This window comes from Rhineura floridana, chromosome 8, assembly GCF_030035675.1.
Source record: "Rhineura floridana isolate rRhiFlo1 chromosome 8, rRhiFlo1.hap2, whole genome shotgun sequence".
Classification (NCBI taxonomy): domain Eukaryota; kingdom Metazoa; phylum Chordata; class Lepidosauria; order Squamata; family Rhineuridae; genus Rhineura; species Rhineura floridana.
Window position 1 is genome coordinate 78,973,229 of NC_084487.1, and position 12,526 is coordinate 78,985,754.

General features: G+C 44.7%; 1 protein-coding gene across 1 annotated transcript in view; it reads left to right on the forward strand.

Annotated features, from left to right (window-relative positions):
• Positions 1 to 11,261: 11,261 nt before the first annotated feature.
• The window catches only part of LRIG3 (leucine rich repeats and immunoglobulin like domains 3), a 62,318-nt gene continuing 61,053 nt past the window's right edge, over positions 11,262 to 12,526 (forward strand). The window contains exon 1 of the mRNA XM_061639872.1: positions 11,262 to 11,742. Within this exon, the coding sequence (XP_061495856.1) occupies positions 11,435 to 11,742 (308 nt within the window). The 5' untranslated portion in view covers positions 11,262 to 11,434. The remainder of the gene's footprint in view (positions 11,743 to 12,526) is intronic.

Genomic DNA, 12,526 nt, shown 5'->3' on the forward strand with positions numbered 1-12,526 from the left:
GGCTATGCAAGCAAAAACATTGTTACAACCCTTAACACACACCCTGAGTGACCTAATAAAGGATGGGGAAGGCACAACTACTTATGCTATATTTGTCTCTCTGTTCAGGACTAGGCAAGCAAGTGAGCGCTCCTAAAGGTAAGCTGGTTAATGGGCTCATTCTGTTCATACCTGCACAACCGATAACACATCTGTGGCAATGGAGGCAGGGACAACCAGGCCAGATTATCCCCAGCTCCAGAGCTGGGGGTGGATCAGCAACAGAAGACTGGCCTGGAGGTGGAACAGCCACTGGAGCTGGTATAAGGGTATGAATTGACAGCTCAACCCCTACATCCTCATCAGCCAACACCTCAGGGGAAGGGCTGTCAGTGGGCAAATCAGTGCCCCCCCCCAGCATCCTCATCCATCACTCCCAGACCGCTGGGCCCCTCCCTTGGATCCCAGACCTTCTCCTCCTTGGATCTGTCCTGACAAGAGTTCTCCAAAGTGCTCATGACACAGATGCAGCTAACTAGAACTTTTTCTCTCCCCTCCCGCCATCCCTCCACTCCCATTTGTTACCATCTAGCCTGGCAAAGAGTTTAGGGAACTCAAAAGCTTGCACATTATTCTGTGACATTTTCATTGCCCTAATAAAGTATTGTCTCAACATGTATTTTGGAGTGCCACACCATGGCATTCAATATGAATTGACAGGAGAATACTTCATCATTTGTTCTAACACAAACAAGCTCCTCACACAGCCAATATTTGCCCAATTCTGAGCCACAGAGTTTTGCATGAAACAAGAACACTGTATTATGTGGTGATGATGACAGTTCCTGACTATAAAATGGGGCCCCTATCCTCCTATCCTAGGTCTTTTTTGATATTATGATAGCTCCATTTCATCAAGGGGACATGATTTTAATTAACACAAATACAATGTTTATTGCACTTTATTGAAGCCACTTATTTACTAGTCTAACAACAACCCAAATCCCTCTGTGCTAAGTATGTTAAACAGTTTCATGCCTTGTTAACATTATATTTATATTGCATATATTGCTTCATTAAGTCCTTGTTGTTATAAAATATTCCCTAAAATTACAAGATCAGAATTGTTTATTGTTGTTCTTTCTTTATTCCTGCTACCTTTCCTCCCATTTATAGTTTACACTTATGCAAAATATTTCAACTGACATGGTAAATTCAGACATCCATTCCTTCTGTACTTTTCCTTGAAAGTTAAAAGTGAAAGCTTAATGCTTCTATTAACACTTGCCTATGAGTCACTGTCCTTGCAAACACTCCAGATAAGAAAAAAAATATGTTTTTCTTAAAAAGTACTTTCCTGTCAACTTTGGGAATTAGAGCATTGTGCAGTGGCAGCCTATCCTTTTTTTCCATTTACATATGCTCTTTTATTGAATTAAGATATAAAGAGAACATATATTTCATATTTTTGCATTACTTTAAAAGTAAGTCTATTTAGTGCATTTCATTATTTATTTATTGCATTTCAGCACTGCACAGTATTATTTCTTATATGCTTTATACGAAGATAGTCTCAAGGCAACTTACAGGAAAGAAACATACAAAATATAAAACATCAAGAGGAACAGTACAATAGTAAGGAAACATCCCACAACATAAATACCTGTAATATTTTAGCAAAACAGCCAGCCAAAAAAGTCCAATAGAAAAATATTTTTATAAAACCCAACCAATACCATCAAACACCTGGGAACAGAGAAACTGATGCCCAAAAAGATGTTAAAGTAGGCACCAGGTGAGTCTCACTGGGAAGAACATTCCATAGATAGAAGACCACCTCTATGATCAGTTATAAGCTAATCATAGCATGCACATAGCATGTCTCCAGAGGAAGTGGCTTGGATACAAAGTACTGGAGGAAACACTTTGAATTCAATCCACTTCCTCGTAGCTCCCTTGGCTGCAGTAAGGAGTTCCCAGTGAGGAACTGCACCAACCGGGCTGCACTTTGAAGCCCCAACAATCAGCTGATCCTTGGTGCCCTGCACTGCACTTTGAAGCCCCAACAATCAGTTCATAGTCAGACTTCAAAGCACTTTGTAAAGAGCTGTGCAGGTGGCATTTATCAGCTGATTGGCAGTGCCTGTAAATTCCTTTTTGACTCAGCTGCAATTTTACCTGCCCCTGGTAACTGAGCACATGGACTGGAAGTTCCCCATTCCTATTTTTAGTCAATTGACTATCTTTAGTCAATTAGGGACTTACAAAGTTATTTTGGAGAAAGTTATTTATTTTTTGCATTTATATCCTGCCTTTCTTTTATCACAGAAACCAAGGCGGCATACATGTTTACTACCAGGCAGTCTCCCATCTAGGCACTGATCAGACCCAGATCTGCTTAGCTTCAGCGATATGGTGGCCTCATGCACCTTTAGAGTATACCCTGGGATTGTTCTCTCATACATGCACACAGAGTCATATATGTCCCCTCAACAGTGCAATCCTATACATGTATGCCTGCAGTGTGAACCCAGGTAAAGGTAAAGGTGTCCCCGCACTTATAGTGCGAGTCGTTTCTGACTCTTAGGATGACGTCTTGCGACGTTTACTAGGCAGACCGTATATATGGGGTGGGTTTGCCAGTTCCTTCCCCGGCCTTTCTTTACCCCCCAGTGTATGCCAGGTACTCATTCTACCGACCACAGATGGATGGAAGGCTGAGTGGACCTCGACCCCTTTTACCGGAGATTCGACTTCCTCCTTCCATTGGAATCGAACTCCGGCCGTGAGCAGAGCTTCGGCTGCATTACCGCTGATTACCACTCTGCACCACGTAGGGTCTTGAATTCAGTAAGGTTTACACCTAGGTAAGTGTGTATATCTTTGCAGTATTTCATATATCTATGGTTTGGGGCAAGGCATTTTGGGTAAATTAAAACAGTGGATACCCACAGTGGATGAGAGCTGAGCTTGGCTCAAGTTCAAAAGTGGCAGCTCTATCTGCCCACCATTAAAATGGTGTTCTGTCAAGGAGAACAGAATGGTGGCACAGCCATGTTGGACTGGTAAGGGGCCCTGTTTGTTTGGAGCATTTATTTTGCCCCCTGCCCATGAAAAATAGTTGCATATGCCCACTTCCACTTTATCTGTCAATATTCTAATGGTGAGAAAAGTTCTGCTTTTTTTCTTCATCCTCCTCCTTTTGTTATAACTTTTATTTTTAAAAGCAGTTTATGGCTGGCTAATCTACACTGGGAATGATTTTAGGTATGTGCTGTAACTGATTTATTATGACATGAGCTTTCATGTGCAATTCCTAATTTATCAAGTGACTCTTTTAAATGATGGTTGAACTGAAATACTTGTTCACATGAATATGTGAGCTATATCCTGGCCAACTTTAGTATTAAGTCAAATTTTCTACAGAGATAATTGGTTCAAGAAGTGCTGAATTACATGCAGGGCTTAGTTTGAGCCAGAGCTCAGCCATAGAAACTATTTTTAATACTCAGCATTGGAATATAAAGACTAGGGATGAAGAAGAGGGCTTCTCACCATGACCAAACTGCCTTTTCTTCATCCCTAAATTACAGTCTACACCTCTGGCATAAGGGCCACGTTCACACCAGACATTTTTTCCACTTTATTGATTTATTGGAATTATATCCTGCCCTTCCTTCCAGTAGGAGCCCAGGGTGGCAAACAAAAACTAAAAACACTTAAGCACATCCTAAGAGCAAACTTTAAAATATATTAAAACAAACCATAAAAAACATATTAAAACAAACATCTTTAAAATATATTTTTTTAAAAGGATGGAATTTTATTTCAGAAATCCTATCCTATTAATTCCATGGTTTTAAAATGCCTTATCTAAGTTGAAAATGGAAATGGACTGCCTTCAAGTCAATCCTGACTTACGGTGATAGGGTTTTCATGGTAAATGGTATTCAGAGGGGTTTTTACCATTGCCTCCCTCTGAGGCTGAGAGGCAGTGACTGGCCCAAGGTCACCCAGTGAGCTTCATGGCTGTGTGGGGATTTGAATCCTGGTCTCCCAGGTCGTAGTCCAGTACCTTAACCACTATACTACACCTAAGTTATCCTTCTCTATTTCAACAATTCCCTTGACTGTTATCCTACGTATTCAATTTTTGTAATGTATTCAGAACATCCAAATGTCCTGATACTGGTTTACAAACCTCCTGATAGTTCAAATTCTCCACGGCATGCTTACAATCCCAACTGCCAAGCCTTTTCTTAAGTAAATAGCCTTTATCTTTCTGGTTCTGGTGCAGCACTACCAGGTGGCCATGGTCAATGCCAAGTTCAAGTACAGCAGCTGTATCTAAAACCTCACAAATTGTGCTCTCAAAAGACACTGCAGCTAGGCTGGAACTGTAAAACAAATATTTTAGTCAGAGTTGCTACTCCAGGCTTACTGCTGGTTTTTTTCATGGTTTTCATCTTGCTGGTTCTGTGATCCATTGTTCCCTTTTCAGGTTCTTGCAAACTTTTTCTTCACTAATCCTTGAAGTTGGTTCTCTGTGCACAGATAGTCCTTCTTGGTGCCTGAGACAAGAACTCTACTCCTTACTTTGCGAAGTGCTCCTCTAGAGTTAGACTAAGGCACTTGTCACCAGCTATAGTGGCAGCCTTCAGTTCCCACACTGTTTTCCATAGAAACCTTTTTTGTCTAACAAGCAGACTTATTCCAATCTCTTCCTAGAGGTTCCCCTTAGATATTTGAATAAATGAGGCTCCACATGTTCCAGCACTGCTCTTCCAGTTGTGTCAGCAAATGGTCAATGTATCTATTCGTGTCCATATAATCCATGAGACTTCTGTCTAAAGAGAATCTTTTGCTAAACTCCTTTTTTCCTAGATGTTTTTTTTTTTTGTCCATAGCTGGGGATACTTTATTGTGTGTTCTACTAGAAATGCCAAGTTTTTGCTATTTGCACTACAGCAATGGCAAAGCAGAGGCGAAGAAGGTCAGGGCTCTTATTTGACCAAACTCGGCATTTTCACTTTCACTGTTAAGATTACTAAGAAGAAGGTGGAGGAAAGGTCTGAAGTTCTCAGATTTTCCTTCAGTCGTGGCTTCCCTCTAAGAATCCTGGAAGTGTAGTTTGTAAAGGGTGTTGAGAGTTCTTAGGAGACCTTCTTCCTCCCACAGACCTACATTTCCCAGAGTTCAACTTTAAAAAACAGGGAAATTGGGCAGCTATAGTGAATGCACCAGGAGAGCAGGAGATCTGGCCTCCTCTCTGAGATACTGAAATTATATTTCTTTCCTGATTTATCCTAGAAATCTGTGTCAAATTTATTTTTATTAATTTCAAAGTCTTTTTATTGGTCAATGTCATATGATGGTGAAGACAGCCTTTTGTGTTTCAAACTGGAGGTTATGCTCTATTACTATTTTGGGTGCATTAACAGTTGAATCTGAAACTGCAGTTTGATGTAAAATCAGACTGATTACAATGTTTCTACTTAAGCAATGACTCTAGCTGTTGGAAAAAACAAGACGCATGTTTTCAGTCTGCTATTTTTCCTTTTCCACTTAAGGCAAAGTGGGTACAGTCAATTAAAAACATAGAGCACACCTAGAAATTTGCTAGAATATATTTCACCTACTTCTGTTTTATCTTGTGGAAACTGAGACACTCCTCATGTCCACTGGAGACTGTTCTGCAGAATAGTCAGTGCCTTTATTCCACAATTGTTTTTAGAGTTTTTTTAGTGTAAATTTTGCAAAGCGTTGCTGTACTTCACATATTCACAGAAATGGAAACAAAAGAAAATGATTTACTATAAGAAACTTCACTAAAATTACAAAGTAAATCAAACATATTTAAAGTGACTATCTGAGCTATATCAACTGCCTTAATAATGTTGCTTCCTCCCTGGTAAAACAAGATCAGCACAGCACAGGTTTTGTTTCTGTTATTTGGGGCTGACTGCAGGTGTTGCCACCGCTCACCATATGCTCAGAGGCATATGTTACCAAATTCTTCCAAGCTACACAGGAAGTGGATTGGACTGTGCAAGACCAACCTAAATTGTGTTTGTTTTTTTACAAATTTGTAGGGCAGTACAATATTTCAGAGAGGAGGTCAGGTCTCCTGTTCCCCTGGTGCATTCACTATAGCTGCCCAATTTCCCTGCTTTTAAAAGTTGGATAAGAAATATCTGTGGGCTATAAGTACGTTCTTAAACCGCAAGGGGTTTTTTTTGCCTATTAGTGAATTGTAGTTCTGAGGGAAATAGGGGTCTAACAACTCTCAACAACCTTCACAAACTACCCTTCCCAGGATTCTTTGGGGCAAGCCATGACTGTTTAAAGTGGAGCAATAGTGGAAGAAATGTATGATGTGAATGTGGCCTAGGAGACACAGGGCAAGTTCTAAGTCAAAGGACATTGCATCCTAGTAAGCATCAGTAATGCCTCTCCTCTTGTTTAAATCACTAACTGCATAATCATGCTGTAGCCAATTATGCACAAAATGAGTTTGTGTGCATAGATTGCAGCCCTCTAATTTTCTGTTCATAGGGTTTTCATGATAAGAGGTATTCAGAGGTGGTTTACCTTCCTCTGAGTTTGGATGCATCTTAGTCTGGTCTCTCAGCTTTGACCATTCTGCCTTGGATGACCCTGCTAGGAGTCTAGCCTCTTGGTCTAGACTGCTGACGGCATTGCTGTCAGCTTCTTTGACACTGGAGGTCACGGATTCATATGGTCGCCATAAGGTCGCTGATTCATAGGGTCACCATAAGTTGTAATCGTCCTGAAGGCACATAACAACCATTTTCTGTAGTAAATTTGATTCTATTGATTTAGGACTCAACTGAGACCAATGTTTTCTCTCCCCTTAAGGATATTAAATTAGCATAGCAAGGTTAGGAATATTGTAAACCTATTCTTGGTGACACAACCACAGCATAACCATGGTGAGCAACTGTACATGGAAGGCAGAGATCTATGTTTGTAGCTAATGTCTGTATGGAATCAACATGTGCACAACTACATGCATGAATGACTTTCTTAATGTGCCCATGAACCCTGGAACATATGGACATATAAAGCTGCCTTATCCTGAAGCAGTCAGTTGGTTAATCTAGCCCAGTATTGCCCACTTTGGTTGGCAGCAGTTCTCCAGAATCTTAAAGCAGAAGTCTATCAGATCCATTTAACTGGCGAAGCAGACGACTGGACCATGACATTAGGTGTGCAAAGATTGTGCAGTACCACTGGGGTGCAAAAGCAGGATTCCCAAAGATGTGGAGAAAGTGCAGCTCAACAGTCATGCAGAAATTTAACTGAACACTTGCGCAGCCAGTAGCACATGCCCCATGGAAATGGACGGCTTTCAAGTTGATCCTGACTTATGGCAACCCTATGAATAGGGTTTTCATTGTAAACTGTATTCAGGGGTGGTTTACCATTGCCTTCCTCTGAGGCTAAGAGGCAGTGACTGGCCCAAGGTCACCCAGTGAGTTTCATGGCTATGTGAAGATTCGAACCCTGGTCTCCCAGGTCGTAGTCCAGCATCTTAACCACTACACCACACTGGCTCTCACATGCCCCATACTCTTCCACAAACCTTCACTCTTAAGTGTTGTGCCGTCAGGGTGGTGCTTTTTTGTCACCCTGCTGCTATTAATGGGCACTGTGCTTATCTTGTAACATATTCCAGTGTGGTGTAGTTGTTAGGGTGCTGGACTAGGATCTGGGAGAACAGGGTTCAAAGCCCCACTCACCTTGCCAGGTGACTTTGGGCCAGTCACAGTCTCTGATTAACTTATCTCACAGGGTTGTTGTGATGATAAGATGGAGAAGGGGGAGAACCATGTACAACACCTTGAGCTCCATGGAGGAAATGTGGGATATAAATGTAATATTAATAATAATAGGAAGCCGAGAACTGTTAGGTTGTATCCATCATATTCCTGTCTATGCACATGCCTGTCTGTTTGCGAACCAAGACCAACCCCAGGGGCGTCACTAGGGCGGTGTGGCAGGTGCGCACCGCAGCGGGTGACACCCTGAGATGGGGGTGACACCACGAGCCACCCCCCCAGCTGACAAGAACTCCCGTCCTCCTCCGTCCCGGTAAGCAGAGTAAGTGACTCCTCCCCAACCCAGCTGCTTAGCTGGTCGGCGGGCCAGCTCCGGGGGAGTCCGGGGCTAAGGAGGAGCTGGGCTGGCCTCCACCACCACCGCCTCTTCTCGGCTCCTGCTGAGGCTGCCAGGCCGCTTGGGCGCCTTCTCAGGTGCGGGCGGGGCCAGGCGCGGTTGCTAGGAGATGGCGTCCGAGCGGCCTGGCAGCCTCAGCAGGAGCCGTGAAGAGGCGGTGGCAGTGGAGGCCAGGCCAGGCTGGGCCGGCTCCTTCTTAGCCCCGGAGCCGGTTCCCCTACTCCGGAAAGGACGCCCACTTCACCCCTCATGCTGTGGGCGCCGCTGGGCGGGAGCGGCCGCGATGGGACTGAGCAGTGGCAGCCACCGCTGCAGCGTCTCTACCTGGGGGGCCCCATCGCCTCCACTGCCACCGTCGGAGTGACCAAGGTCCCGTAATCTGGTGCAGCTAAGAGACGCCTCGGTATCTTCTTTCTGACGGCGGGGGATGCTAGATAGGGACCATTTAATGTAATAGACCCATGCCCAAGAAGGGTCACTCATGCCCTAATAGCGTGCGCGTGTGTGTGTTTGAGACACTAGTTGGTAGCCCCGTACTTTAAATTTGGCCACCTGTATTCTGGGACTGAGTTTAGTCATGATCGGTCTCGTCTACTTAAGCCCACAGAGGCGAGGATTTGGGAAAACTTCTACTGAAATGCAACTTCAAGAAAAAGTCTTGAGGCCGCCCTTAAAAGCACCGTTTCTCGCATATTTTCAAATGACGTTGATGCACAGGCTGAAGCTTCATTCAGACTTACTTTTCCATGTTCATTTTCAGAAAGACAAAGCGGCAATACAATGGTCAGGGCTACCTAACTTTGTGTGAACCCTTAGTGAGATTGTAGCTAAATGTGAAACAGAAACATGTTTTGCAAATCCCTCAGGATATTTTCGACCATTCCCATGTTACATAGCTATGTCAGCAGACATTTTATGGGTTTTTTTCTGCATATGTCTTCAACTTGGACAGTTGTAAAGTGGAAGCAGTAGTGTAGTGGCAAATTCAAAAGTGCAGGGTCTCTTCATGATAGTGACTCCATGCCCTCTCACAGCTATGCCCACTTTCCACCTTCTCTCATCTTCCTTGTTCTCCTTGTCATCTCCAAGTCCACACTTCACTACAATAGATGTCACTTGGAGATAATCAGGGGGGGCTGTATGTTAGCCATTGAGAAGAGTCTTCTCAGGGCCTGGCTCACTTTCTTTCACTCTGTTGGCTCCAATCATCATAAAAGGACAATGACTCAACTCAGTGGCTAATGTGCCCCCCTTTCATGCTGATTGACACATATATAGGAATCTGGCTGGGACCCTGGTCCCAAAAAAGTAAGGGGTCTATAATCCCCCTACAACCCTGGATGACTACATCTCTGGTTAGAAGTGGAAAGAAAATAAAGTATCTTTTTGTACAACATGCAATCAAGTTAAGGAATTCAGGGCTGGATGGCCACTAATTTGGATGGCTTAAAAAAAAAAGATGCATCTATGAAGGATTATGTGTATCAAGCACATGATAGCTAAATGGAATCTACATTCAGAGGCTGTATACTTCTGGTTGGCACATCCTGATTTGCTTATGGGCATTTGAAGTAATTTGTTGGGCTGCTGTTGAAGACAGAGTAGCTATGTTCAGATGTAATGCTAAACCATGGTGACATATTGTGTGAATGAACAGCTATAGGTCACATACTCTCTTGTCCCATGCAATCAGAAGCAAGGGACACATTTGGGAGATATTTGGGAGCTATTTGTTGTTGTTATGTGTCTCCAAGTTGACTACGACTTATGGCGACCCTACGAATCAGTGACCTCCAAGAGCATCTGTCATGAACCACCCTGTTCAGATCTTATAAGTTCAGGTCTGTGGCTTCCTTTACGGAATCAATCCATCTCTTGTTTGGCCTTCCTCTTTTTCTACTCCCTTCTCTTTTTCCAAGCATTATTATCTTTTCTAATGAATCATGTCTTCTCATTATGTGTCCAAAGTATGATAACCTCAGTTTCATCATTTTAGCTTCTAGTGATAGTTCTGGTTTAATTTGTTCTACCACCCAATTATTTGTCTTTTTCACAGTCCATGGTATGCTCAAAGCTCTCCTCCAACACCACATTTCAAATGAGTTGATTTTTCTCTTATCTACTTTTTTCACTGTTCAACTTATACATCCATACATAGAGATGGAGAATACCATGGTCTGAATGATCCTGACTTTAGTGTTCAGTGATACATATTTGCATGTGAGTTCTCCAATACCTGCCTTCCCCAGTCCTAGCCTAATTTCTTGACTATTGTCTCCATTTTGGTTAATGACTGTGCGGAGGTATTGATAATCCTTGACAAGTTCAGTGTCCTCATTGTCAACTTTAAAGTAGGGAAGGGCTAAGCTGGGGTTGAGGAAGGGGGGATTTGCTGCTCCCCCCCACCTTGCAATCCTGTGCATGCTTACTCAGAAGTAAATCCCACCCTGTTGAATGGGGCTTACCCACTAGGACTGGCGTCAGTTTTGCTGAGACGGCACCTCGGCATTGCACCTGCACTCTTTGCCCACTCACTTCTCCCTGCCTCCCATCACATCTGTAGTTCCCACTGGCCCTCAGAATTATCCCCAGGCCAGCAGAACAGTGAGTGCTTTTCTACCCTATATCTCAGTGGTAGACTGAGCATGTGCTTTGCATGCAGAAGGTCCTGGGTTCAATCTTTTGCATGTCCTTGTGAAAGGGAAAAAATGTTCTAGGTTGTTTGTGTGACGATCCCACAGCTGGCTCTGTGTGTGTGTGCTATTACATTCAGTGATATATGGGAATTACAATTTACGAGTAACATTAGTACAAAAAACATTACTAAGGATTCTGTATGGTCTGGTACGGGAGGAGGGGTGACACCATGAGTTACCGCACCGGGTGACACCAACCCTAGTGACGCCACTGACCAACCCTTCAGGGGATCTGACGAAGGAGGCTTTATCTAAGCCCACTCAGCAAGCCAGGGTTGTTGTTCGCCCGAACTAGCTGCGTGAAACGGCTCCCCGTCTGGAATGTGTTCGTGAGTTGGTGTTTTTGCTCCGCTCGACCCTTCCCTCCCAGCAGGCTCTCATCGAGGCCCTTTTCTTTCCCTAACCATCCCTCCCTCCGTTTTGTTGTTATCACATGGGAGGGGGCGGAGCCAGGGCCAGGCAGGCGCTGAGAGGCGGCGAGAGCGAAAAGTTTGGCGAAGCGTCTGGAGTTGGTTGTGTAGAGGGGGAACCTCGCCCGGGGATTTAGTGGGGAAGCTGGCATGAAGGGGAGTCTGAGTCCAAGCACCCGAAGAGCGGAGGAGGGTCTGCTTCGCCTTCGAGCCACCCACCCCGTCCGAAAGCCTTGCGTGCCGCCGAGCGTGCCAGGAGCTCCGGCCATGGGTACCACCGCGCACCCGCTGCTGCTGCTGCTGTTGCCGCCGTCGCCGCTCCTTTGCTGCAGTCTCTTTTTCCTGGGGCTGGCCGAAGGGTGCCCGGCTTCGTGCCGCTGTCTGGGGGAACTATTGGACTGCAGCCGCCTCAAGCTGAGCCGAGTGCCGGAGCCACTCCCGGACTGGATAGTGCAGCTGTGAGTATTGAGAGCGGGGCCCGGCGAGGCGAGCGAGCAGACGTTTCCCCTGCCTGGGTTGGCGGCGAGCGCGGGACGCCACTGCAGGTCTCCGGCGCGAGGGGGCGCTCTGTGCTCCTTTGCCTGAAGGGCTAAATGGTGGGGCTGGAGGAGCAAATGGTTGCATGGCTTTGATTTTAATATAGTATGCTTGAGTCTGAAAGGTGGAGTAAGGCCAATTCTTAGATTGTGGGTGGCTCGATTCAACGCTAGTCCTTCTCAGAGTAGACCCATTGAAGTTAAGGAACGTGACGAACTTAGGTCCATCGATTTAAGTGGGTCTGCTCTGAGTAGGATTTAGTTGAACACAACTCTTTGATTGGCCCTCGGCAATATTATTATTATTAAAAATTATCCGCCCTTCACCAAAGGTCCCAGGGCGGGTCACAGCAGTTTAAAAGCAGATAATTAAAAAAAAACCCAAACAACATCACAGGAAAAAATGGCATTGGTGAAGCCCCAGTTTTTTTCTTTGCACCCTCCCTTTTTGGCAGCCCAATTCCAACTATTGGTTTTCATGGAAGGCGAGCACAGATGTGCTTAATTTGTCTGTATTTTCTGCTTTGCCACCCTGTTGGGGGGGAGGATGGACAAGTGGCAGTGGACTTGGCCCTCTCAAAGGGTAGGAGGGAGAGTTATGGTAACCAGGTGGAGGTGGGGCTGTTGGCTGTCACTGCAAAGCCGGTGAGCACTCAAGTAATAGTGATGGCTTTAAAGCGGGGTGGTTGTGGTGGTGGCAGTCCTG